General features: G+C 43.0%; 1 protein-coding gene across 2 annotated transcripts in view; it reads left to right on the top strand.

Annotated features, from left to right (window-relative positions):
* Positions 1-27912, top strand: part of SCFD2 (sec1 family domain containing 2) — a 312542-nt gene that overhangs the window by 272348 nt on the left and 12282 nt on the right. The window contains exons 6-7 of one of the 2 annotated variants that reach the window (XM_073342054.1): positions 1275-1420; positions 8426-8560. In XM_073342054.1, the coding sequence (XP_073198155.1) occupies positions 1275-1420; positions 8426-8560 (281 nt within the window). Of the gene's footprint in view, positions 1-1274; positions 1421-8425; positions 8561-27912 lie in introns of those variants that run through there. The other variant, XM_073342057.1, reaches the window with a different exon arrangement.

Raw genomic sequence — 27912 nt, forward strand, 5'->3', positions numbered from 1 at the left:
AATAAGAAAAGGAGTACTTGTGGCACCTTAGAGACTAACCAATTTATTTGAGCATAAGCTTTCGTGAGCTACAGCTCACTTCATCGGATGCATACTGTGGAAAGTGTAGAAGATCTTTTTATATACACACAAAGCATGAAAAAATACCTCCTCCAACGGAAATGGCCCAACTTGATTATCATACACATTGTAAGGAGAGTGATCACTTTAGATAAGCTGTTACCAGCAGGAGAGTAGGGTGGGAGGAGGTATTTTTTCATGCTTTGTGTGTATATTAAAAGATCTTCTACACTTTCCACAGTATGCATCCGATGAAGTGAGCTGTAGCTCACAAAAGCTTATGCTCAAATAAATTGGTTAGTCTCTAAGGTGCCACAAGTCCTCCTTTTCTTTTTGCGAATACTGACTAACACGGCTGTTACTCTGAAACCAAACATTTCAATATAAATTATCCAGCAGTTCTCTAACTTGAGCCATTTAAGTTTAGAAAGCACAGTTTCCATTCCTTTTTGTAATATAGGTCAGATGGTATGGTGATTAGCTCCAAGGACTAGAATCTTTCCTTACTAAGTCATGGGCTTACAACTGGATATGGCTTGGGGAAATCATTTGACCATCCACTCCTTTGTGCCTCCACCTGGTGGAGAGAATTGGGTTAAAAAGTAAGGCCTCTATGAAAATTAACATTCACATCTTAGGTTGAGCTGCTTTAAGCAAATAAATTTTTAAAAATGTAGTAATTATGAATTAGTGAGGAACATATCTCCTTTTGGATAATGCATCTTCCTTGGCAAGTCAGAATACTTGTCACTAAGTCATCCAGTTAGTTCTGCACAGCTAAGAAATGCCTTCTCAGTCACTGGGCTGCAGGCAAAGGTTCAGGTACTGTGCTGTGAGTAAACTTCCTTGCACGATTGTGTCACAGTGAGCAGACTGAAAAATGAAGGGTTCTTTCCCTTAAAGATCTAGTGACATAACTACCTTTTCTGCCTGCTGTAGCAATCAGAATTTATGGTATTGCTGTTAAATTGTTTCATAATCCAAGATACACATGTAACTCAGCCATGGTTGGCTTTGTTTACTCTCTAGGATTTGTGACTGCTTTACCAAGCTGTTCTATTGCTGGGAGCATGTTGTATATACATGTTGATTTCTAAAGTCTAAAAATATTAAACTAATTTAAAATGTCTTCCTCATCATCTTTTTCCCACTGCTCATTATCAAAAAATGAAAGACCTTTACTCACATAGCCATGTGTTTCTGTATTGTTTCAGGCTGTGAATCGTCTCTTCACCTGACATTTCAGAAGGCCACGGTTGCAGTGGACAATATCTTTAAGTCCCTCAGGGATGTTACAAAAGCTCGAATGCACATGAAACAGTTTAATTCTGTGTATGTCCCAGGAAGTAATACCTGCCAGGTAAGTAGATAATCCTTTTTCCATCTGTGTTATATTGTTCTAGCATACGGTCAAAATTACAGTTTCACAGCTGTGACTAATTTACTTTTGTATGAATACAAAACGTATTCTGCAACCCCACGGAATGTTTTTGGAAATAGGTTTTAGAACTGACCTAATCAGCAGCAGCCTCCTGAAGTCCTTAGTCAGTCCAGACTCAAGCAAATTCCCCTTGATTTTATTGGATTTCAGTGGGAATTTGCCTGAGTAAGGACTTCAGGATTTGGTTAACAATGATGTTGTGATATTGTATATATTTTGTGTGAGTGGCAGGGCTAGATCAAGACTACACAGGGCCAGAATCCACTACTGTATATTGAAATGATGTCTAGGTATCTACATGGGACTGTGTTTCAAAGTATTTTTTCTCAGATTTCCACAATTGCAAGTGTCTTGCTGTAAAAATTGCCTGATAATACAGCTTCTGTTTATTGAAAGTAGTGTGATTTTCTTTTAGCATAGGTCATCCTGGCCAAAGTTAGTTCCCCCCCCCCCCCCCAATTACATAACTTCTTCAGTTGGAAATGGACGTTTGCCACATGGAAAGCACATGTAGTAATTTAAGATTTTAAAAGACCATTAAACTTGTCCCTGGTCCTTAGCCAGAAAGATTCCTTTGAAACTTCAGTGTACCGCAGACTAACAAATGGATAAAATTACTCCAGTGGTGAGTCAAACAATGCTGTGTAGCAATGGAGCTTTGGCTATTACACAACATTGCTGAAGGGGCCTTGCAGTAGAAAAACTGTAGGAGAGGCAAGTGAAAGAGTTACAGGGATCAAGTTGCAATTCAATGGCTGTCAAAACATAAAACCTAATGCTGACATCTTCTGGCACTTGTGACCAGAATGATGGCTGATATAGCTAATATCATCAAAATATTCATTAGGTAGCTCTGTGCAGAATACTCAGCATAATAAAAAAAAGTACTTCTGAAAGTTTCCTAGAAATGTAGTTAGCATCAGTATGTTCTTTGGTTTTTAGCCCACTTCTACTCATTTAGGGCCAAGTCCTGGAACACCTTTTGTGGAGGTAAAGAATCCTTACAGCTGCCTAACCTGGCTCTGTACTGGGCTAGCTGATCATGCAGAAGGAGATTAGGAAGAGATCTGCAGATTCACTGTGGTCAGGAGCTGTGGGGTGGCTGCGACATACAAACAACTCTCCTTTTCTGTCAAGCATCCCTCTGTGGATGGATCCCAAGTTCTCTCCCCCCGTGTTTAGTTGGTTTACTGCCATGCTAAAGCTGTTATAAAGAGAGAGAGCTGCAGGGACTCAGGGCCCCTCTCCTTTTAAATGGAAAAGAACAAAAGTTGCCATTTTATGAGTTGGGGCGCTCTGGGTTTTCTGAGTAGAGGGATTTTTCAGAGCTACCACCAAGGAGTGATGTAATAGGGGTGCACAGCTCTGTATATATTCCTCCCAGTGTCAGTCAGTCGGAGAGGAGAAACCCACGGCAGGGAATCGGGAGGCACTGCATTTCCAGGTGGGACAAAAACATGAACTGGGAGGAGTTGAGTGGCTTCTTGAGCATTATGCTCTTCTCTGGGTAAGACTATTGTTTACCACCTCAGGTTTGATTAAGCCACAAAACAGAGCCCAGCCTGTGGCTTCTTGAGCCAGGAGCCTAGCCTTAAAACCCCTAGTTTAATCTCTATTATGTACAGATAAAGTCCCCAGTGTTCAGCCCATCTTGCCAGGGTCCATATCTATACTGAGATTTGAAACTGTGTTAGCACCTATGCAGGGTTCTTGATATTTCATAGACATTTTGTCAGCATTGATAAGTTTTGGGGCAGTTATTCTGATTGAGTTCATATCCCAAAATATACTGATGCTAACAGAGTTACTAGGAAACTTTTAAGAGGACTTTTCTTATCACCATGAATGTCCTGTGTTAAATAAGCTAATGAATGTTTATGCAAAGTTAGCCAATCAGTTATCCTCGTGGTTACATGTGTCACAAGATTCCACAACTAATGTTTCTGCTCTGCCTGCTCTTGTAACTGCTGCTCTGTTCCTGTCATTCCTCATCCTGATTACATACACAATTTTTGGTAACCTGGTCTGTCTATATGGGACAGGTCCACTTGTTAGCGACTTCCTAGCAAGAACTGTGTTTAAACACAGTTTTATACAAAAATGTTAGCAGTGTCAAATCTCCAGACACGATTTTAGTGTAGGCGTTAGGATATAAGTTTTGTTATTGTCAGTCTAATGTAGAAATTAAAAGAGATTACATTATTTTTTGAAAAGCATCGTAAATATTGTGGCCAAGATTTTCAAAAATGACTAGTAATTTCATGGCTCTCATTTTTTGGGTGGCCAGCCTGAGACGCTCGAAGGGCCCTGATTTTCAGAGCCTGGGTATCCAGGCACCCAGAATTAGGGCTGGCCTGAAAACAAGAATTCTGTTTTGCAAAAAAAAGTTGAGGTTTTGACATTTGTTTTTGTTCCAGTGTGGAACAAAAATGTGACCCTTTGAAATTTTTCACAAACCAACATAAGGGAAAGAAAGGAAACCTGTCCCAGGAGTAGCCAGTGTCCTGGTAGCTAGGGCACTCATCTGGGAAGTGTGAGACGCAAGTTCAAGTCCCTGCTCTAAATCAGGCAGAGTGGGATCTTGAACCTGTGTATCTCACATTCCGGATAAGTGCCCTCCACTCTCCACTGGGCCATTGGCAATTCTGGGGTGGATCTCTCTAGTAGTTCCATCCTGGACCTGAGAAACCTTCACAGGGAAATTTTCCTGTAAGCTGATATGCTCCATGAAACATTTTGGTTTCCACAAAACGTCATTTTTTGCTTGGAAAAAAGTTTCAAAAATATTTTGACCCGCTCTACCCAAACTCATTAGTCACTTTTGAAAATCTTAGCTGGTAAGTATTCATCTCTGATGGCATACAGATGATATCTATCCTCTATTTCATATAATAGGTTTCTGATTAACATTGGTTTTGATCTCTACTCCAAATGTTTCCTTTTTTTATGCATTTCTATTGCTTATATGTGGCTTTAAGTGGATATTACATAGAGTTTTACACTGGACTTCAAGCTTGTGAGTGGTGTTTAAGGCACTTATTCATTGCATAACTAGCTTTGACACAAGTCTTGGAATGTCCTACTATGGAAAGAATATAGCTAATGTCTGTTATGGTTTTGGTTTAATTTAAAAGAATTCTCACCTGTTGTAGAAGAACTACAAGAGATACATAAATCTTCTTTGATGTGATTGCTTACCAAAGTGCAAGATTTGTTTCTTACATTGTAAACTGCTGGACAAAAAAAATCTCTTTAATTATAGTATTGACTTGAAAAGATCCAAGTTGCATAGTAAATGGCTAATTTTTTACTTTTTTTTTATTGTATGTGTCATAAATGATGCTTCTGTCATTCATCTTTGCAAAGCATGAGTGAAATTGCACATGAATCTTCTAAGAAAACTAGAGAAGTGACATTCCTGGAATAGCACAGTAGGAAAATATTGTGTACTAGATTTGGAACCAGCTAATTTTCTAAGATCATTGCACTCATTCCTGAAACTATTACAGTTACTTTTTAATGTTTTAATCTTCAGCAAACCTATGAAAACAAAAAATGCTATCCCCAACTATAAATTGAGTAAGGTAGATTTTTCAGTAAAAGAAGAACTAGTTAGTGCATGTCAGCAAGACCCACGTGGACAGTTAGTGCATGGCAGGCTAGTGTGGGGTAGATTTACTGCTTGCTGCAAACTAAATGGTCATGAGGACAATCCCTTAGAAATCATCTTTAGGATGACTGGATGGCTCAAGCCATTGATAACTGAATATGGACCCTTTCATCTCTAGATCACCGGTTCAAATTCAGCCCAGGTTGATAGATACTGAAAGTTATCACTTGATAGCTATTTGGTGTACCATGAAAAGAATTTGTGGTCTCAGTCCGTTCACTAATTGACAGCTGTCCATGTCACAAAAAATACCATTCCTCTCATCTATGTTGATGCAAATAAAAAGAAAATCAGACCCAGTGTCTCAAAATGGTTGAGGGCGTGTTTACAGAGTGTGAGTGGTATTCGTGTCTGGTGTTTTGATGTTTGGATGATATTCATATTCAGAGGGATCTGATACTCTCCAGCTCAGACCTCTAAATAGCAGAGCTGAGTCTGAGCACTTCCCCCACCACCTCTGCTGAAGATCTCTTCTCTTCTGTTGAGGGGAGGATTCCTCTACTCTCAGATCATCAGGGATAGTTTGCTGGACTTTTCCTGTGTCTTCAAAGGCAGCTGGCAGACCCCTTCCTCTTTCTGTCCTTTTCAAGGGATGACCGTAGGCTCACTGCACCCTAAATTTAAATAAGTATCTTCGGGAGAACAGGAAGTGATTTACATCTTTAAATACTCCACCTGTACTGACCCCTTAACACTTGGAAGTTCAGGCCATCCTAGAGTGTGCTAGAGACTCAGTCAACAGACAAGGTTTCCCATTGGTCCAATGTCACCTTGTGTGTCCTAGTAGACCATATGAGTTAAAGGAGTAGCTTAGCAGAAGCAAGAGGCGTGCTTCCATGTGCAGTTGCTGCAGGGGGCAGGGTAAGGCAGAGCAGAGCAGATTTCAGTGAGGACATGTCACTCAACTAACCCTGAAGTTCTGGGAAGGGAACCAGCTGTCCACACCCTGAAGATAACAGAGATGAAGGGGTCTTTCCCTTCTTTTCCCCACATGGGAAACGACATCAGAATCTCCACTTCCATTTAGAAAAACAAAACTAAGTTTTTAGCCATCATGTGTGTGAATAAAACCTATGAGTTTGCAGACAACCTGAAATAATAGCTCTAAGGGATGTGAACAGCCTTAGGATCACAGCAGGGTGTTCACTCCAAGACTCACTAACTCCAGGGGAAAGGAGTACTTGTGGCACCTTAGAGACTAACAAATTTATTTGAGCATAAGCTTTCGTGAGCTACAGCTCACTTCATTGGATGCATGCAGTGGAAAATACAGTGGGGAGATTTATATACACAGAGAACATGAAACAATGGGTGTCACCATACATACTGTAACCAGAGTGATCAGGTAAGGTTAGCTATTACCAGCAGGAGAGCGGGGGTGGGGGTGGGGAGGGCGGAAACCTTTTGTAGTGATAATCAAGGTGGGCCATTTCCAGCAGTTGACAAGAATGTCTGAGGAATAGCTGGGGGGGCGGGGGAGTACATTGGCCAAACTGGACAGTTTCTACATAAAAGAATAAATGGACACAAATCAGACGTCAAGAATTATAACATTCAAAAACCAGAAAGAGAACACGTCAATCTCTTTGGTCACTCGATTACAGACCTAAAAGTCGCAATTCTTCAACAAAAAAACTTCAAAAACAGACTCCAACGAGAGACTGCTGAATTGGAATTAATTTGCAAACTGGATACAATTAACTTAGGCTTGAATAAAGACTGGGAGTGGATGGGTCATTACACAATGTAAAACTATTTCCCCCCACACTGTTCCTCACACGTTCTTGTCAACTGCTGGAAATGGCCCACCTTGATTATCACTACAAAAGGTCCCTCTCTCTCCCCCACCCCGCCCTCCCACTCTCCTGCTGGTAATAGTTCACCTTATCTGATCACTCTGGTTACAGTGTGTATGGTAACACCCATTGTTTCATGTTCTCTGTGTATATAAATCTCCCCACTGTATTTTCCACTGCATGCATCCAATGAAGTGAGCTGTAGCTCACAAAAGTTTATGCTCAAATAAATTTGTTAGTCTCTAAGCTGCCACAAGTACTCCTTTTCTTTTTGCAGATACAGACTAACACGGCTGCTACTCTGAAACCTGTAATAAATCTACCTCTCCGAGAGGCAGTAGTTAGGTCAATGGAAGAATTTTTCCGCAACCTAGCAGTGTCCACACCGGGGCTTAGGTCAACTTAACTATGTCTCTCATGGGTGTGAATTTCACATGAGCGACATAGCTAGGTTGATCTGAGATTTAGGTGTCATGCAGGCCTTTGTGTGTGGCAAACATGCCCACCTAAGTAACTGACTGCCAGGGGAAGTATGGGGGTTCCCTCCCCTGCCCCCTGACTCTGTGTGGGATAAGTGATCCCTGCTGCATCCAAAGGGATGGGGGCTCCTACTGCAACACCTGCAGGGGAAAGGGGCCCCTGGCCCTGCCACCATCACTCCAAATGGAGGGTTGGGCTGGGAGGACAGAACCACAGGAGGCTGCATGTCATTATTATGCATGTCATTATGGCCCTCGGTCCCCAGATTGTCTTAATCTGTCCCCGTTCTCCTATGTAGCTAGGAGGCAGGAGTGGCTGGCTGTGCAGAGATGGAGAGCTAGAGGTACATGATCATTCCTCCTATAGCTCTTCCTGGCCTAGGAGTAGGAGCTGAATTATTATTTCACACTTTAAGTGATGTGCCCTTCTCTAGCTGCCAGGACAGCCTGTTTCAAGTGCACTAAATTCTCTTAAAAATAAACAAATCATAGTACTCATTTCTGTTTAAGTGTTCAACAAAGCCACATGTCTCCTTGAAATTATGCCTGGATTCAAGATAACCTACAGGTATGGTGACAGTTCGCTGCCCTCTCTGTATGACCCTAAAGGAGCTTTGGGTTGGAGAGAAACCTAAGCCCATATGCTCTACTCTGCTAATAATAACAGCCTTGACTGGCCGCTTGACCTCTTCTCCCACAAGAATCTTCACACTTTTTTCCTTGCCTCCCTTTACACATGGAGTACACACAGCACCTGGGTAAATATAGCACGTATCTCTCTCTTCAATTAGATGAGAATTCTGTGCACATCATTGCTATGTAATGTTGCAAATACAGTTGTTGCTTCAACCTTCTAAATGTGTCCAATTTCCATTCTGTGACAAAAGCTTTTGTTTCCTTTAATGGTAATGAAACGCTAAGAAAAGCAACTCGCCACAAGTACAGGCACTTTTATTTTCAGCACGTTTTACTTTTGCAGGCCACTTACAAGCCATTGCTGAAGCAGGTGGTAGAGGAGATATTCAATTCTGATCGACCTGACCCTGTTGATATTGAGCACCTCTCTGCAGGTCTCACTGATCTCCTGAAAACTGGATTCAGCATGTTCCTGAAGGTAAAGCAACCATCCCGAGTTCATGTATAAAATCTGCACCTGTCCATAGTTGAACATCTCAGCCACTGCTACTATATGCAGTCATGTATCACTTCCATTAGCTGCCCAGGAAGTGGTACACAACTGTATTTGCCTTTGTCATTGTAATAACTGGATGAGACTAATGCTCAATTAAATGAAGACCTAATTATTCCAGTAATACATATACATATGTATGTACATAGGTGAATATATCTATATGAAACGATATAAATGTGGGTCTATATTATTACACATATGTATTTATTTCAGTTTTTAAAAACTATGTTAGAAAAGCAACTCATGAATTATGAACTCCGTGTATGTATCTTGACCAAACCGTAACAACTCAGTTTTGAAGGATGTAGCCTTTTGCCTTCTCCCTTGTCTGTTACTTCCATGTTGGGCTGAAATTCAAAAGGCTGGTGGCAAAAGCATAACAAGAGAGGGCCATTGACATTAAGTGCTCTCCTATCAAAATGGAATAACTCTAAACAATAGGCTGGCTCCCAACCCACAGAACTAGGTTAACCGTGGACAGGTCGTCTTGGCAACAAAGTCAGCAGGCAGGAGGCTGTGATCACTGGGAGAAGCTGAGGAGGATGTCACCTGACAAAGAGGGCAAAAAGTTATAAAAAGGGCAAGAGCTGCTCTTCTGGGGGCCATTTTTTTCCAGCTCAAGATGGGGGAGGGTTAACCCAATCTGCAGAAGCCTGGGTGAGGCAGGGGACCCTGCCTACCTTCCTAAACGCAGATGGTCTCCAAGGACTCCCAAAGGAAGGGGGTGCTAGTGAGGGGCTAGTGTTCTCTATGATCTGTACTCTTTCTTAGGCATCTATGATTAAGTACAAGAGAGCGGTGGTGTTAGAATCTGCCTCTGTGTGTGTGTGTGTGTGTGTTTTTTACATGCTTCACTACTGCAATGTGCTTCCTGTGAGAGTTATATGGTAAACCAGAAGGCTCACATCTTGGGGGTAGTCCTGGAAGAGGGTGTGTTTAAGCAATCGGGGAGGCTGAAGGGTCAGCACTGAGCCCAGGAGCTAGGCAGCTGGACAGGGAGTTCCAGACACAGGGTCTGCAATCCAATAGTGTGCCTAGGGACTGCAGAGACTGGGGCAGTGTCTGGACTCCATTCAGGCTCCAAGAGTCTTAAACCATCCAGTGATCTAGAGCAGGGGTGGGCAAACTTTTTGGCCCGAGGGCCACATCTGGGTATGGAAATTGTATGGAGGGCCATGAATGCTCATGAAATCGGGTTGGGGTGCAGGAGGGGGTGAGGGCTCCAGCTGGGGGTGAGGGTTCTGGGGTGGGGCCAGAAATGAGGAGTTCAGGGTGTGGGAGGGGGCTCTGGGCTGGGTCAGGGCGTTGGGGCATGGGAGGGGGTCAGAGGTGCAGGCTCCAGGAGGCTCTTACCTCAAATAGTTCCTGGAAGCAGCGGCATGTCCCCCCTCCAGCTCCTATGTGGAAGTGTGGCCAGGTGGCTCTGTGCGCTGCCCCGTCCGCAGGCACCGCCCCTGCAGCTCCCATTAGCCGCAGTTCCTGGCCAATGGGAGCTGCCGGGGTGGCGCTTGGGGCAGGGGCAGTGCACAGAGCCCCCTGTCTGTTCCTAAACGTAGGAGCTGGAGGGGGGACATGCTGCTGCTTCCGGGAGCCTCGGCGTGCACACACAGAGTGGCCTCCAACCCCAATCCCTGTCTGGAGCGCAGGAGCAGGGCAAGCCCCAGACCCACTCGCAGCAGGAGCTCAAGGGCCGGATTAAACCAGCTGGAGGGCCAGATGTGGCCCCTGGGCCGTAGTTTGCCCATCCCTGATCTAGAGGCTTGGATTCCCCTCTCAGCCATCTGATGGACGACCAGATCTGTGACAGGAGGATGAGCATGGGTATTATTATGCTGGAAGGTATTAATGGGTTCCATCAACCAGTTGTTTGATCGATACACAATTGCAGAAGTGCTTAATCTGTAGCTCTGCTAATCAAATGCCAGAGCTCCGTGTGTTTCCGTTTTTCCCTCATTCAGTTTTCCAATGTTCCCCAAATCAAAAGATTCGGCCCTGCCTAGAACATCCCCTGAAATTTTGGAATTGATTAGATGTGGTATTCAAAAGTTATTGTTTCAGATTAACAGCTATGTTAGTCTGTATTCGCAAAAAGAAAAGGAGTACTTGTGGCACCTTAGAGACTAACCAATTTATTTGAGCATAATCTTTCGTGAGCTACAGCTCACTTCATCGGATGCATCCGATGAAGTGAGCTGTAGCTCATGGAAACTTTTGCTCAAAAGTTGTTGTGTTAAATACAGACAAATAGAAATGTCAGAGTTGAGTGTAAGACCTCAGAAACTCTGCCAAAAATGCTTTGTACTTGCTATCAGTTTATAAGAGGATTCTTGTTGTGTTAGTTTAGAGTAAATTATTATCAGCCAGAAAGTGTAACATGCCTTTATTTTTTTGCCCTGTTTTCATGTCTCTGCCCCACAGTTGGATCTACATTTACAAAAGAGCCAGCAGCCCATTTAGGTGCCTAAATGAAGTGGCCAGATTTTCAAAAGTGCTTAGCACCCAGCAGCTTCCACTGTACTCAGATCCCTGATAGAAATCTCACATTGGTACCTTCTTTGTATTTTGTCAAATCTGTAGTGAAAGTGTTCTTAAAATGACCATGTTCTGAGTCATCATCTGAGACTCCTATAACATGAAATATATGGCAGAATGTGGGTAAAACAGAATAGGAGACATACAATTCTCCCCGAGGAGTTCAGTCACAAATCTAATTAATGCATTATTTTTTGAATGAGCATCATCAGCATGGAAGCATGTCCTCTGGAATGGTGGCTGAAGCATGAAGGGGCATACGAATGTTTAGCATATCTGGCACGTAAATACCTTGCAACACCAGCTACAAAAGTGCCATGCGAATGCCTGTTTTCACTTTCAAGTGACATTGTAAATAAGAAGCAGGCAGCATTATCTCCCGTAAATGTAAACAAACTTGTTTGTCTTGGCGACTGGCTGAACAAGAAGTAGGACTGAGTGGACTTATAGGCTCTAAAGTTTTACATTGTTTTGTTTTTGAGTGCAGTTATGAAACAAAGAATCTACATTTGTAAGTTACACTTTCACGATAAAGAGATTGCACTATAGTACTTGTATGAGGTGAATTGAAAAATACTATTTTTTATTTATAATTTTTACAGTGCAAATATTTGTAATAAAAATAATAATATAAAGTGAGCACTGTACGCTTTGTATTTTGTGTTGTAATAGAAATCAATATATTTGAAAATGTAGAAAAACATCCAAAAATATTTAATAAATTTAAATTGGTATTCTATTGTTTAACAGTGCAATTAATCATGATTAATTTTTTTAATCACGATTCATTTTTTTTAGTTTATCGTGTGAGTTAACTTTAATTAATCAAGAGCCCTAGTATAAAGATACACTGTCAGGGTTGGCAGCCCTAAAAACTGACCCACAGTTCTTTGCCTCTGGAAGATCTTTCCACACCTGTGTGATGTCTGAAAAACAATCCGTGCTGTAATTCCAAGAAAGAAAGAAAGAGAACAGACATTCCGCTATCAAAGTGTATAAACGAGCTGATGCACACATGATGTTTGAAATGACTGTTTTTATTTACTGGAGATTTCCCTGTAATTCACACCTGCATTTATTTGATTTTATTTGCTTGGGTTTTGTTTGGTTTTTTTTTTTGAAGCAGGAACAATCATTAGTTTTTCTAAAAACATACGTGTGGTCTCCAGAAAGTATAACATTCAGATAGAGCCATTTTCAACATTGACCAATTGTTAGGTCTACCCAATTGTTGTTGTTGTTGTTACACTAGCACCTATATGCCATCTAAGTCGGGGTCCCATGGTGCTAGGTGCTGTACAGTCATATACCAAAATCGGTCTCTTCTCCAGAGAGTGGATGATCTCAGACCACACTCCTGCAGCTGGACCTGTGCAGGCAAACCCTGAAGCAGAGAGCCCCATTGCTCCATGCTGACATAAATGGTGAATTCCCATGGATTGCTTAAGGCAAGATGTAACTTGTTGAGGGGGCACTAACTAATGGGATTAGGGAGGGAAAAGAGTGGGGGGTGGGGAAAAGGAGTGAGTGAAATCCTTGAGAAACGGCAGGAAAGGGAGGGAGTTATGGGCACAGCCAGTGACTGAGCTGTAAGTTGACATCTCCTGAAATACGTTTTTTCTGAAAAATGTGAGACACTAAAAGAGATTTGTAATCATACATGTGTTCACTCTCTCCGTAGCTGTCATGAATCATTCTCTGTTGTTCTGCCAAGGGTCTCTTCTGTCGGTTGCTCTGGACATTTTTCATCTGTCTGCTCAATGTTTTAAGAACCAGTACCCAGCCACCAGTTAGTCTTTCAAAATGCATTGTATCAACAAAGCTCTCTTGGTGCCAGAATCACCCATGTCAGTAGGGCAAGCAGTTGCTTTGACTCCAAGATATTGTTGTTAGTTACACAACACCAAGATATGCCTGGCATTTTACAGGCAAATAAGACGGTGTAATCAATATGGTCCCCAGCATGACTCATTGAGTGCTGTTACAGTTCAGCATTTATGGTATCACACTTTCTCCCATGATAACAAATTATGATGTCACAAACACTTTACTGAGACATCACTGAATGAAGCAAGTGAATTATAAAGGAGAGAGCTTTTTATGTGCACCCAGATATGGGGACCGGCTATGATGAGTAAGGAAATATTTCTATACATGTTTCAGAGTAGCAGCTGTGTTCATCTGTATTCGGAAAAAGAAAAGGAGTACTAGTGGCACCTTAGAGACTAACCAATTTATATGAGCATAAGCTTTCGTGAGCTACAGCAGGGGATGTTGAAATGCCTATAGTTACCCCTTAATGCCATGGCTCATGAAGCCGTACACAGGCAGCCTGGACAGTAGTCAGGAGCAGTTCAACTACAGGCTGAGCAAGTGCAGAATGGTGGTAGAATGTGCATTTGGATGTTTAAAGGCGCGCTGGCGCAGTTTACTGACTCACTTAGACCTCAGCGAAACCAATATTCCCACTGTTATTACTGCTTGCTGTGTGCTCCACAATATCTGTGAGAGTAAGGGGGAGATGTTTATGGCGGGGTGGCAGGTTGAGGCAAATCGCCTGGCTGCTGGTTACGCGCAGCCAGACACCAGGGCAGTTAGAAGAGCACAGGAGGGCGCGGTACGCATCAGAGAAGCTTTGAAAACCAGTTTCATGACTCGACAGGCTACGGTGTGAAAGTTCTGTTTGTTTCTCCTTGATGAAACCCCCCGCCCCTTGGCTCACTCTACTTCCCTGTAAGCTAACCACCCTCCCCTCCTCCCTTTGATCACTGCTTATGGAGGCAATAAAATCATTGTTGCTTCACATTCATGCATTCTTTATTCATTCATCACACAAATAGGGGGATGACTACCAAGGTAGCCCAGAAGGGGTGGTGGAGGAGGGAAGGAAAATGCCACACAGCACTTTAAAAGTTTACAACTTTAAAATTTTTTGAATGCCAGCCTTCTGTTTTTTGGGCAATCCTCTTTGGTAGAGAGCCTGGTTGGCTGGAGGCCCCCACACCGCGTTCTTGGGCGTCTGGGTGAGGAGGCTATGGAACTTGGAGAGGAGGGTGATTGGTAACACAGGGGCTGTAGCGGCAGTCTGTGCTCCAGCTGCCTTTGCTGCAGCTCAACCATACACTGGAGCATATTGGTTTGATCCTCCAGCAGCCTCAGCATTGAATCCTGCCTCCTCTCATCACGCTGCCGCCACATTTGAGCTTCAGCCCTGTCTTCAGCCCACCACTTACTCTCTTCAGCCCGCCACTTACTCTTTTCAGCCCACCACCTCTCCTCCCAGTCATTTTGTGCTTTCCTGCACTCTGACATTATTTGCCTCCACGCATTCGTCTGTGCTCTGTCAGTGTGGGAGGACAGCATGAGCTCAGAGGACATTTCATCACGAGTGCGTTTTTTTTTCTTTCTAATCTTCACTAGCCTCTGGGAAGGAGAAGATCCTGTGATCATTGAAACACATGCAGCTGGTGGAGATAAAAAAAAGGGACAGCGGTATTTAAAAAGACACATTTTATAAAGCAATGGCTACACTCTTTCAGGGTAAACCTTGCTGTTAACATTACATACATAGCACATGTGCTTTCGTTAAAAGGTCACATTTTGCCTCCCCCCACCGCGTGGCTACCCCCTCAACCCTCCCCCCTCCCCGTGGCTAACAGCGGAGAACATTTCTGTTCAGCCGCAGGCAAACAGCCCAGCAGGAACGGGCACCTCTGAGTGTCCCCTGAAGAAAAGCACCCTATTTCAACCAGGTGACCATGAATGATATCTCTCTCTCCTGAGGATAACACAGAGAGATAAAGAACGGATGTTGTTTGAACGCCAGCAAACATACACTGCAATGCTTTGTTGTACAATGATTCCCGAGTACGTGCAACTGGCCTGGAGTGGTAAAGTATCCTACCATGGAGGACGTAATAAGGCTGCCTTCCCCAGAAACCTTTTGCAAAGGCTTTGGGAGTACATCCAGGAGAGAATGCCAGGGCAAATTAATCCTTTCACATGCTTGCTTTTAAACCATGTATAGTATTTTAAAAGGTACACTCACCAGAGGTCCCTTCTCTGCCTGCCGGGTCCAGGAGGCAGCCTTGGGTGGGTTCGGGGGGTACTGGCTCCAGGTCCAGGATAAGAAACAGTTCCTGGCTGTCAGGAAAACCGGTTTCTCCGCTTGCTTGCTGTGAGCTATCTGCAACCTCATCATCATCATCATCATCTTCGTCCCCAAAACCTGCTTCCGTGTTGTCTCCATCTCCATTGAAGGAGTCAAACAACATGGCTAGGGTAGTGGTGGCTGAACCCCCTAAAATGGCATGCAGCTCATCATAGAAGCAGCATGTTTGGGGCTCTGCCCCGGAGCGGCCGTTCGCCTCTCTGGTTTTCTAGTAGGCTTGCCTCAGCTCCTTAAGTTTCACAGAGCACTGCTTCGGGTCCCTCTTCTGGCCTCTGTCCTTCATGCCCTGGGAGATTTTGATAAAGGTTTTGGCATTTCAAAAACTGGAACGGAGTTCTGATAGCACGGATTCCTCTCCCCATACAGTGATCAGATCCCATACCTCCCGTTCAGTCCATGCTGGAGCTCTTTTGCGATTCTGGGACTCCATCAGGGTCACCTCTGCTGATAAGCTCTGTATGGTCACCTGCAGCTTGCCACGCTGGCCAAACAGGAAATGAGATTCAAAAGTTCACGGTTCTTTTCCTGTCTACATAGCCAGTGCATCTGAGTTGAGAGTGCTGTCCAGAGCGGTCACAATGGAGTACTCTGAGATAGCTCCCGGAAGCCAATACCGTCGAATTGTGTCCACAGTACCCCAAATTTGACCTGGCAAGGCCGATTTAAGCGCTAATCCACTTGTCAGTGGTGGAGTAAGGAAATCGATTTTAAGAGCCCTTTAAGTAAAAAAAAAAAGGGCTTCATCATGTGGACAGGTGCAGGTTTACATCGATTTAACGCTGCTAAATTCGACCTAAAGTCCTAGTGTAGACCAGGGCTAAGGTGCCACTAGTACACCTTTTCTTTTTATTTCTATACATGTTAGTTAAAACATAATTTTAACAAAATCCAGTCTTCTAAAATTTACTTGACTGTGTCATGGTTCTTAAAAAGTTCCCGTAGATGAATAAACTAAATTACCTATCAGCGTATCATTGGTCAATATAATTACCAGGCTAACCCTCCAGTCTCCTGATTGCACTCCTGTCAAACAGAAGGGTGCCACTTTCACAAAGTGTGGAAAAAGAAGAAAGAGGCAAGGGTATGTGAAAAGAAGATTTTGCCACTTTTCTCTGTCTTCTCTCACTTTTATCTCCTTTCTTCGATTTCTGTCTCCTCTGCTTTTCTTTTTCTACCTTGCTATATTGGAGTCATTCTAGGCTTTTAAGTTTTCTTTTTATGGTCTTTCAGCAACATACACTTACCACCTTAAATGCCTCTAACTCTGCTAGTAATATAAAGCAAATATAAATGTATAACAGATGTGCAGGTATGAATATTTCATGGACACAAAACTGTCATCACGTCCCTCATATTTTCTCCTCTGCATGTTGTTTAGACCTTTGGCTGGTTGGCAGGGTGCTGCATTACAGTGTGAGAGATTCTGAGCCAGCCAGTGATCTGTATTCATCACATAGGAGATGTTTCACAGATTTCCCCCTTTTTGCATGACTATCACGTTTCGTGATGATTTCACAAGCAGCCTTAAATTTGTTGTCCCTTAAATGTGTGACAACTCAAACAAATCAAACAAGTGAAGTTTGATCATTAAATTTAAATTGGCTGAGTTGTTATGTGTTAAGAGTCCAGCCAAAAGCAGCCTCTCCTAGCCCGTGTCCAGTAGAGTACATCACCCTCCTGGACTATACAGCCACACTCGAAGGGACTAGTTCTTCATTCAGTTCACGTCTTCCTAGGACAATTACTTTCCATAGACCTTGCTTTCTCAATTGCGTCTTTTAAGAACATAACATCTGGGGACATGCCAAGCATGCTGGATGACTCAACAGTAGTCAGTCAGGGAAGGATCCAACCACATATTACCACGCTCAGTGTATCCCCTTGCCTGGCTGAATGATATTTGTTCAGCCAGAGAAGATTAAAGATGCCACTCACCCAATACTTGTGTCTCTGGCTGACATGTCTGTTCTGGAGCTCAGCCAAGGAGACAGGGAAGGGCTCCTTTGTGTCCAAGATTCCTCCTTTTCTAGTGGTACTCCAAACCAAATGGTGATTTAAAGAGGACCCATTTCATTTATATCAATTGCCTTATACAACAGTATACCTTGGCTACCTCCCTACTTCATTCATGGGCAGGAGAGATTCCCCTCATAAATAGATGCTGTCTTTATTCTAATTGTACTCCCAAGGCCTGGAACTTGGGAATATCTTCCCAGAGAACGTTGCAAGTGGGTTACTCCTATGGGCTGTGTGGCCCCAGTGAGGTGTTTAAAGACTGGTATGAGGGAGTGTAGGTGGAAAAAGCTCAATTCCATACATTCTCTTAACTGCCAAACCACTCCACAACTTCCTACAGAGGAGCTTTTCCCTTTTAGCCATTCAGGGTGGGTTTTTCTCTCCATTGCATTGACAATCCCACATCACTGTCTGCCTCTGCTCTTGTTCTGCCCAGAAGGCTTACAGATAGTCTTTTCAGAATTGAGCTCCTTCTGCATCTTTTTTTCCTATTAGGGATATTCAGAAATGTTTTCCCTCCCTCCATCTCATGAGTCACAGCTTTCAAGGGGAGGTCCTATCCCTAGTGCCCAGCCCAGTTACTCAGCTGGGTGTTGAGCATCTTTTTGGGAAAAGGAGGGAGAGGCTTTTTCCTAGACCAAAGGACAGTGGCTGGAGTAGCCTCCATGACGTTAGAGGCCCCCTGTCTGAATGGTCATGGGGAATGTCTGGGGGATCTGTGCTGTGATGTATCCTCCAGCCCATCCCTGCCCCCTCTGTGGACAGCTGCACACAGGGATCCCCTTTGGTGCACACAGGGATCCCCATCCCTTTACCTCTGTGCTGCACTGAAAGAAAAGCCTTATATCCCAAGGCTATTAGATAGACAGAATAACAGGTTTGTTTTGCGACAGAGGCCTGCCCTATACCACTACAGCCACCTTTTCTGCATTTATATTTCTTGGTGTTAAATTATTGCCTCTGAGAGTTGCTTTTTTTTCAGCAGTTGATTCAAAGAACTTTGTATCCTGCCAGAGCATGAGGTCTGTTCTCATTTGAATAGTAATGGTGTGTTGTGTAAAACTATTTAATTTATTAATGATATTTTCTTATCTTGGTATGTTGTTTGGTATAATAGCTGCTGTCTATGGGTAGATATGTAATCAGGGTCAATAACTTCAGTTTAATCAGTTCTTAATGGCACTTCAATTGTGCTCATTCTGTATGAGGAACCATGTCATTGGACACAATAAAATGGCTCTTGGCTTACACATATCCCAAAATATCTCTTAGGGGGCCTGCCTCATATGTTTTATATCAACAGAAAATGGGCATGCATGATAACTGTCAGCCTTCTGTTTTTCCTGACCAGAGGCTCAGCTATTCAGATATCCAGATCCCAAATTAACTCTTCCACCATGCTAGCTGATGCATAATTATCAGTGCAAGCCAAGGTATTGGGCCAGATCCTTAGCTGAAGTTCATTGGAGTCAATGGAGCCGCACTGATTCACACTGGTTGACTATCTGATGACTAATACTGTATAGCTCAATTAAGAAGAAAAAATAACAAATTATTAGAAATGCTTATATAGAGAAGTGGGTAAAATGTTTATAATTAAAATTCATTTAATGGAAAATCACCTGATAGATGGATGTTTTGCAAAGCTGATAAGTGATTTTACTTAGTCTTAAATTTTTGGACAAAATTCAATGCAAACTTTTTTTAAAATTTTCAGGTGATTATGACACATTTCCATTTTACTTTTTCCAATTTTGATCTGGGTTGGTTGGTTGTGATGGTCACAGAAGTGATCTATTAGGTCTAGTTTCCTGGTTGCCTGAGCTGTGACCCTTCTGGGTTAGACAAGTCATTTTAACTGATTTTTCTCAGAGGAAATGTCTGCATTTTTGTGACCTCTAAATTAGTAAAAACAAACCTGTCAACTGAGCCACTTCCTGCTGCAGTTGGGAACCTGCTTTGCCTCCCCATTTCATGTGGTCCGTACAGTGTTGTCGAGGGGCATTGGCCCTGCCTGATGATCCCCAAAACACACCAAAGGGAAAGCACTCCAACCACTAAAGTCCCTAGGAGAAAATACCAGGACTGGCGATTGTAGGGACAAAGGTCCTCATGACCAGCTAGGTTCAGATAAGTATCCAAACTCCAAGATTCCTCCTTCACTAGATTTATTTGTTAGCTTGGCTATGTTGATGTAGTTTTACAATGTGTTTTTATATGAAGTCTGGCTATATTGAAGCTGATTCACTCCGCATCTTTATCTGTGGTTTGGTTACATTAATGCTGGGATTTTCATGTTTATTTTATTCTCCTTGTAGTTATAGTATATTAGTCTTAGGAGTATTGGGTACACTATAGAATCCTGGTGGCACATAGGCTGGCTTCTCTGATGCCATGCTATATCAATAATGCCAGCAACCATAACCATCATGCTTGCAGTGTCAATCTCTCTTTTCATACTTTATCTGCCCAAACTTGTGGTGTAAAGTTATATGTCTGGTCCATGGTGTCTGCAAGACATGGGCTGGGTGTGTGTTCCTGCACTACTTCTGGAGGTGGAGCCAAAGAAAAGGTGTCCCTGGCCACGTCTGTCACCATCTCACCAAATATGTGTCTCGGCATGTGCCTCTGAATGGAGACTTTCTGTGCGGGACCTTGTCTTCTCCTGTCTTCTCTCCACCAACCTAAATTACCAAAGATGGTTGCCATGGTAATTTCTAATGATTTTTAGACTGGGGCAAAATTTCTAAATCAAGATGTTTTGAAGTGATAGGTGATTTGCAAAACATTTTGGGGTCACTAACAATTCATATTAAAAATGAGATTTTGAGGACTTGAAAACCTTGTGAAACAAACTGGTGAAAAGTGTGTGCTATTTTGGAAAAGGAAAAAAATCTCCAATTTTAACTAGGCATTGTTTGCAGAAGCATGACAGAATGTGTGTTGCTTTTTGTTACAGTTCACTTTTATTCTTCTTCTGTAACACAGGGTTGAGTTGTGTTTAGCCACATGGAGCTAGCCTCTTCAAAAGAGAGAGCCTTGGGGGGTTGTATTATCAAATGGAAATATGTTGGCAGAAACCCACATTCTTAACACAGCCAAATATTTTGTACCCAAAGTATTGTCCTCCTCCAAAACACTTGTGCATAGCATAATAAAATTACAGGTTCCAAACCCTTTTCATGGCAACTTTAATTTAATTTAGAGCTTGCATGCCTAATGGTTGGTATTTTTTAATCTGCATTTCTGGAATTTGTGGTTTGAATTTCAGTTTTCTGAAAAATAATACATTTTATATATGAACCATGTGTTTGGATAGAGGCTTATTTTGACTGATGGAAATGATTTGTCAAATATTTTCTCCCTTTCTGTACCCATGAAAGGTTACGTTAGGTAACCTTATAATAAGTTTCCAGATTTATACGTACATGTTTACGATGAGTTTCTTAGTCACTTGGTAAAGTTCTTGAGGACATTCTGAGGCGAATATCTAAGTTTAAATTCTTCAAATCTAACTCTTTGATCACCACCTTTGTTCTGGGTGGCAGCTAAAATAACATTAGGAAGTGGGAAGCAGCCACGTAAAGTTTGTTCACAGCTAGCCTCTGGACTGACATCTTAAAGCTAATAGTTCTTATACTGCATAAGAGTACCCTAGCCCAAGCACTTTGGCCAACATTCATGTTTACCATCTTTGTGAACAATTGCTCATCTTTGTGAACAGAACCCCCTGCCCCGAGTCCCCTCCCACAGCCCACGCCCACACCACCTCCCGCACCCCAAGCTCTAGTCCTGAGCCAACACCCAAACTCCCTCCCTCCATTGATAAGTATAACTCTTTAGTTAACCAGAATTTTTGACTAACTAGCACCCCTGTTCCCCCAATATGCTGGATAACAAAGCTTTTCCTGTATATGGTAATATATGTAAACACATTTGATTCATTAAAAAATCATTGGCCTGATTCTCAGGTCTGCTGAGCACACACAACTCCCTTTGACCTCAGTGGGACATGTGAATATGCCACACCTGAATATCATTCCAGTGATTTTTAACCTGCCAGCATCTCTTTAATTTTCTATCCAACTTCCATAGAAACCAGCATTTTAAAAAATCATTTCTGAGTTTCCTCCTAGTCCTTCAATACTCTGTCTTGACCAGTTGTCAAGGTTCCTTCCCCACTCTGAACTCTAGGATGTAGATGTGGGGACCTGCATGAAAACCTCCTAAGCTTACTTTTACCAGCTTAGGTTAAAACTTCCCCAAGATACAAACTATTTTACCCTTGGACTTCCACTGCCACCACCAAACTTTATCTGGGTTCCTGAAAAAACGTAGTTTGGAAACGTCTTTCCCCCCAGAATTCTCCCAACCCTTGCACCCCACTTCTTGGGGAAGGTTTGGTAAAAATCCTCACCAATTTGCGTAGGTGACCACAGACCCAAACTCTTGGATCTTAGAACAATGAAAAAGCATTCAATTTCCTTACACAAAGACTTTTAATAGAAGTAAAAAAGAATCATCTCTGTAAAATCAGGATGGTAAATACCTTACAGGGTAATTAGATTCAAAACAGAGAATCCCTTTAGGCAAAACCTTAAGTTACAAAAAAGACATGCAGACAGGAATATTCATTCTATTCAGCACAGCTATTTTCTCAGCCATTTAAAGGAATCATAATCTAACACATATTTAGCTAGATTACTTACTAAAAGTTCTAAGACTCCATTCCTGTTCTGTTCCTGGCAAAAGCATCATACAGACAGACACAGACCCTTTGTTTTTCTCCCTCCTCCCAGCTTTTGAAAGTATCTTGTCTCCTCATTGGTCATTTTGGTCAGGTGCCAGCGAGATTACCTTTAGCATCTTAACCCTTCACAGGTGAGAGGATTTTTCCTCTGGCCAGGAGGGATTTTAAAGCGGTTTACCCTTCCCTTTATATTTATGACACGCCCCCCAAATCTCAGCTAGGGTGAAACGCTGGCTGGGATTTCTTCCTGGAGTTCTAGGAAAAAACAGAGTTAATAAGACACATGCACCTCTAAATATACTACCAAGTACATAAAGACTAACAATATTTTCCACATCTCAAGGACGATTTTAACCAGTTGATTCTGGGAAACTTTCATGGGAGAGTGCATCAGCCACTTTTTTAGAAGTTCCTGAGATGTGTTGGATGTCGAAATCAAAATCTTGGAGAGCTAAACTCCACTGAATAAGTTTTTTGTTATTTCCCATGGCGGTATGAAGCCACTGTAGCGCAGCATGGTCGGTTTGCAGGTGGAAACGCCGTCCCCAAATATATGGGCGTAGCTTTTCCAGGGCGTAGACAATGGCGTAACATTCTTTTTCACTGACTGACCAGTTGCTTTCCCTCTCAGACAGTTTTTTGCTGAGAAACACTACAGGGTGGAATTCTTGATCCGGTCCTTCCTGCATTAAAACTGCTCCCACACCACACTCGGACACATCTGTGGTTACTAGGAACGGTTTGTCAAAGTGTGGGGCCCTTAGTACAGGGTCAGACATGAGTGTCGCTTTAAGCTGGTTAAAGGCCTTCTGACACTCTTCGGTCCACTGAATGGCATTTGGCTGTTTTTTTGGTTAGGTCTGTCAATGGGGCGGCAATTTGGCTGTATTGCGGTACAAATCGTCTGTAATAACCGGCCAAGCCTAAGAAGGATTGAACCTGTTTCTTTGACTTTGGGACAGGCCACTTTTGGATAGCATCCACTTTGGCCTGTAGGGGGCTGATAGTTCCTTGACCCACCTCGTGTCCAAGGTAAGTCACTCTGTTTAGGCCTATTTGACATTTCTTAGCTTTAACAGTTAGTCCTGCCTCCCTTATGCACTCAAGGACTTTTTGTAGATGTTCCAGGTGTTCTGCCCAAGAATCCGAAAATATGGCCACATCATCAAGGTAGGCAACTGCATATTCTCCTAATCCTGCTAGGAGATCATCTACAAGTCTTTGGAAGGTGGCGGATGCGTTTCGCAGCCCGAAAGGGGGTACATTAAATTCATACAGCCCAACGTGTGTGGTGAAGGCTGACCTTTCCTTGGTGGATTCATCTAGCGGTACCTGCCAGTACCCTTTGGTTAAGTCTAAGGTAGAGATGAACTGAGCCCAAGCCAGTTTCTCTAATAGTTCATCTGTGCGTGGCATTGGATAGTTGTCTCGGTGAGTTACAGCATTTAGCTTACAGTAGTCCACGCAAAAATGTATCTCCCCATCTGGTTTGGGAACTAGAACCACTGGAGATGCCCACGCACTTCCAGAGAGATGGATTACACCCATCTGTAACATATCCTGGATCTCCCGTTCTATAGCAGTTTTAGCTTGAGGAGACACCCGGTAAGGTTGGACTTTAATTGGGTGAGCATTACCTGTGTCAGTGGAGTGGTATGCCCGTTCAGTCAGTTCTGGGGTGGCTGAGAACGTCAGCGCGTAGTTAGTGCACAGCTCCTTGATCTGCAGTCACTGCATACGCCCAAGGGTCATGGAGAGGTTCACCTCTTCCACACCACCAGCACATTTCCCTTCATAGTAGACACCTTCAGGCCACTCAGCGTCGTCTCCTCCCTGGGCTGTAAACTGACAAACCTTTAATTCTCTGGAATAAAAGGGCTTTAGAGAATTAATATGGTAAACCTTAGGCTTTTGGTTGGAGGTGGGAAATGCTATGAGATAATTAACAGTTCCCAGGCGCTCCTGGACTGTGAATGGCCCTTCCCACGATGCTTCCATTTTATGGGCCTGGAGTGCCTTTAAGACCATGACCTGGTCCCCTACTTTGAAGGAACGCTCTCTGGCATGTTTCTCATACCAGGCTTTTTGCTCTTTTTGAGCATCCTATAAGTTTTCTTTAGCAAGGGCTAAAGAGGTTCGGAAGGTGTTTGTAGGTTGGTTACAAAGTCCAGAATGTTAGTTCCTGGAGAAGGTGTAAGTCCCTCCCATTGCTGCTTCACCAACTGTAATGGCCCCTTAACCTCACGGCCATATACAAGTTCAAATGGTGAAAACCCTAAACTGGGATGTGGTACAGCTCTGTAGGCAAAGAGCAACTGCTGCAACACTAGGTCCCAATCACTGGAGTGCTCATTTACAAATTTACATATCATGGCCCCCAAAATTCCATTAAACTTCTCCACCATGCCATTTGTTTGATGGTGGTAAGGAGTGGCAACCAAGTGATTTACCCCATGAGCTTCCCAGAGGGTTTTCCATAGTTCCTGCCAGGAAATTAGTCCCTGCATCTGTGAGGATGTCGGAGGACCAACCTACCCTGGCAAAAATGTCTGCTAGTGCCTGGCACACACTTTTAGCCCTGGTGTTGCTTAGAGCTACTGCTTCCGGCTATCAGGTGGCAAAATCCATGAAAGTCAGTATGTACTGCTTTCCTCTGGGTGTCTTTTTCGGAAAAGGACCCAGAATATCCACAGGTACTCTCTGAAATGGAACTTCAATGATGGGGAGTGGCTGGAGAGGGGCTTTGACCTGGTCTTGGGGTTTTCCCACTCTTTGGCATACTTCACAAGACCAGACATAGGTAGAAACATCCTTGCCCATTCCCTCCCAGTGAATGACTCCCCCAAACGGTCTTTGATCCTGTTCACCCCAGCATGGCCACTAGGATGATCGTGGGCTAAGCTCAAGAGCTTGGCCCAGTATTTAGTTGGAACTACCAACTGTCTCTGAGGATGCCAGTCTTCCTGGTGTCCACCAGAAAGAGTTTCCTTGTATAAAAGTCCTTTTTCTACAACAAACCTGGATCGATTAGAAGAGCTGAGAAGCGGTGGGTTGCTCCATGCCGCTGTCCAAGCTCTCTGGAGGCTTTCATCTGCTTCCTGTTTGGTCTGGAATTGTTCCCTTGATGCTGGAGACATCAGTTCCTCATTGGCTTGTGGACCTATGCTTGGTCCCTCTGGAAGCGATGTAGGGGATGGGGCTGTTTCCGTTGACTGTGAACCGCTCTCCGCTGGGACATTATGTTGGGGTTCAGGCTCCGGTTGAGCCTCTTGTGTAGGGTTATGGGCTGCTGCCAGTTCAGGTTCGGTGGGGCCCTCTGGTGTTGAGTTTGCAAATACTGGATTCAGTGCTGGCAATGGATCTGGTGCTGGTTGTTCCGCTGGTTCTGGGACTGGTTCTGTCTGGGTCTCTGGGACTGGATCCACTACTGCTGTTGCAGACATTGGCCTGGGGTCCAGGTCCATCTCCTCTGACCGGGTCCTGATAGAAGTTTCCGGAACAGAGCAAGGCGTTGTACCAATAAAATAAAAACCAGCAGGATCTTATTAAAGGGAAAAAGGCAAAATACCACATTTATTGTGAATACAGAAAGAATCATAGTAAGCAGTTAGTTATAGCTATAACATTCCATTCAATCTCATATTTATTCTCACATTCATTCATACAACACACACACACACACACACACACACACACAGGTTCTGCAAGGTTGTTATCATAGTTACCAGCCTTAGAGTTGCTCATGCCAAGTCACTGGCCAGGTGGCCTGGACATGAGGAGGGAGCAGGGCCTTGTCAGATGCTCATCTGATGCTCCTGGAAGTTGGTTTGCAGAATCAGACCCCAAAGTTCTCACTTTTTAGAGTCTATTTTTATAGGAATTTCTTCCTATGCCAGTCTATGGGAATTGCTTCATCATGCTGTTGCTGAATCAATCAGCAGATAGCACATTCCTGACGGCTCCAAGATGTTATCTTGTTCTTTGGTTCTCCCATTCTTGAGGCTGTTGGGTGGATTCCAGTCTGCCCTCCGGGTGGGGTCCTCTGGTTATTTCCACTTGACGCCTTCTTCAGCCGATGGACACTGGATTCTTAGGCTGGCACCTCCCTGATCATTCAGTTATTATCCACACCAAGCATCCATCCACATACGTCCTCTATCTCTATTTTAATCACAATTGTTAATACAACAAAAGGGTGGGGAGTCTCTGGGTGCTGTTTCTGTTGTTAGAGTATTGCTTTGAGTCTCTCTCTCTGTGAATTGCTTTGAGAGCAGACTCTGCCTTAGAATGTACTAACACAATTAGCAGCTTGCAAGTTTCACACATAGAGGGAGAGAAACAGTACCAAAAACCAAGAGACCTCTTAATTAGTAATACCCTGGAATTTAAACTCTGGGGAATCAAACTCATTTGTGATTTTAATACAGAACTTCTTTAATATGATCCAACATAATCCCCCTTTTGACACTAAGATTTATAATCGTCAGTGTCACTTTCTATGTAGCCTATTCAAGAGAAAGTACTGTGAGGCAATTTGAGTTTGTGATTCCAATTCATGCCACATACATGATCCTAGTGATGTATCTTTACTACAAGGTTCTGGGGCAACAGGCAAGGTGAGGCACACCCACTTTTGAGGAGTCCATTCGGTACAACCTCTAGTGTCCAATAGCTTCCCTCCCTCCCCAGCCCACTGGCTCAAGGTCCAGGGTAGCCAAAAGGATCCCATGTGTAATATGGGGAGTGGGTTAACCTTCAATACCTTTGCCTCCAGGGACTGTTGGTGTGCAATTTTGACAACAATTTCTCCCATTAACAAGTCTGGTTTACAATACTGGAAACATATTGCATCCATTCATATTGATAAGTGTCAAACAATGATCTCTTTCTTTTTTAACAAATGCATCAAACCCTTAATATTTCCCAGTATGACCCAGAACATTTTGTGTTCCAAAGTAGCTAGTGCAAGTATCTGCATTTCAGTGCATCCCATAGCTATGGCTGTGTAGTTTCCTATTTCTAATATTTTTTTTTTCTTATGGATAAGCCATGTGGTAGTATTAAGCCATTACTAAAGATTCCATCGGCCTTTTAGGTTACCCAGACCAATTTGGACCAAGTCTACATTGGCATGTACTTGTTTTTGTATCAGGCTGTCCTGTAGCTGGGACAGAAAGCTTAATTTATTTTTAAGTTCCTGCAGGTCTTCAGTATTTTTTTTTTAAACACACAACAGTGCTAGCAACAACACAAAACACAAGACAAAACATAGAACACAGAACACAATTTCTATTGTGACAGTAGATTCATGGTATTGGGTTGCTTTTCAGCTGGCAGCTTTTCCTGATTTTCTGAAAGACAAAAAGAACATGTTTCTACCCCTTTTGGGGTGGCAGATTATTGCTTAAAATATTTCTTTTACAAATACCCTTGCTGATTGCAGGCAAAACAGAGAAATTGCCCCCATATTTTCCTGTTTTTGTTCTATAGGCAGGCCAGGTTTCAAAGGCTTTTATCTTTTAAGGGTTATGGGGAAATTATCCCACTGTTTAGTCATTAAATCCCTGAGTTTTCCTTCTTATACAGCAGACCAAGTTTATAATGTTTTTCCTGCTGTGTTAAGCTTTAAGTTTTATTTACAGGTAATAACTGAGAAGCATCATTACCACACGACCTTAAAGGATTTTTCCAAAAATCATACACACTATACGTTGTTACAGGGATACTTATTATCATTAAATTTATTAAAATTATCTTGTTATCCCATGCCTTTTATTTAGATAATTTGTTTGCTGACCAGGTATG

Source organism: Lepidochelys kempii, chromosome 4 (assembly GCF_965140265.1).
Source record: "Lepidochelys kempii isolate rLepKem1 chromosome 4, rLepKem1.hap2, whole genome shotgun sequence".
In the NCBI taxonomy this organism is placed as follows: Eukaryota; Metazoa; Chordata; order Testudines; family Cheloniidae; genus Lepidochelys; species Lepidochelys kempii.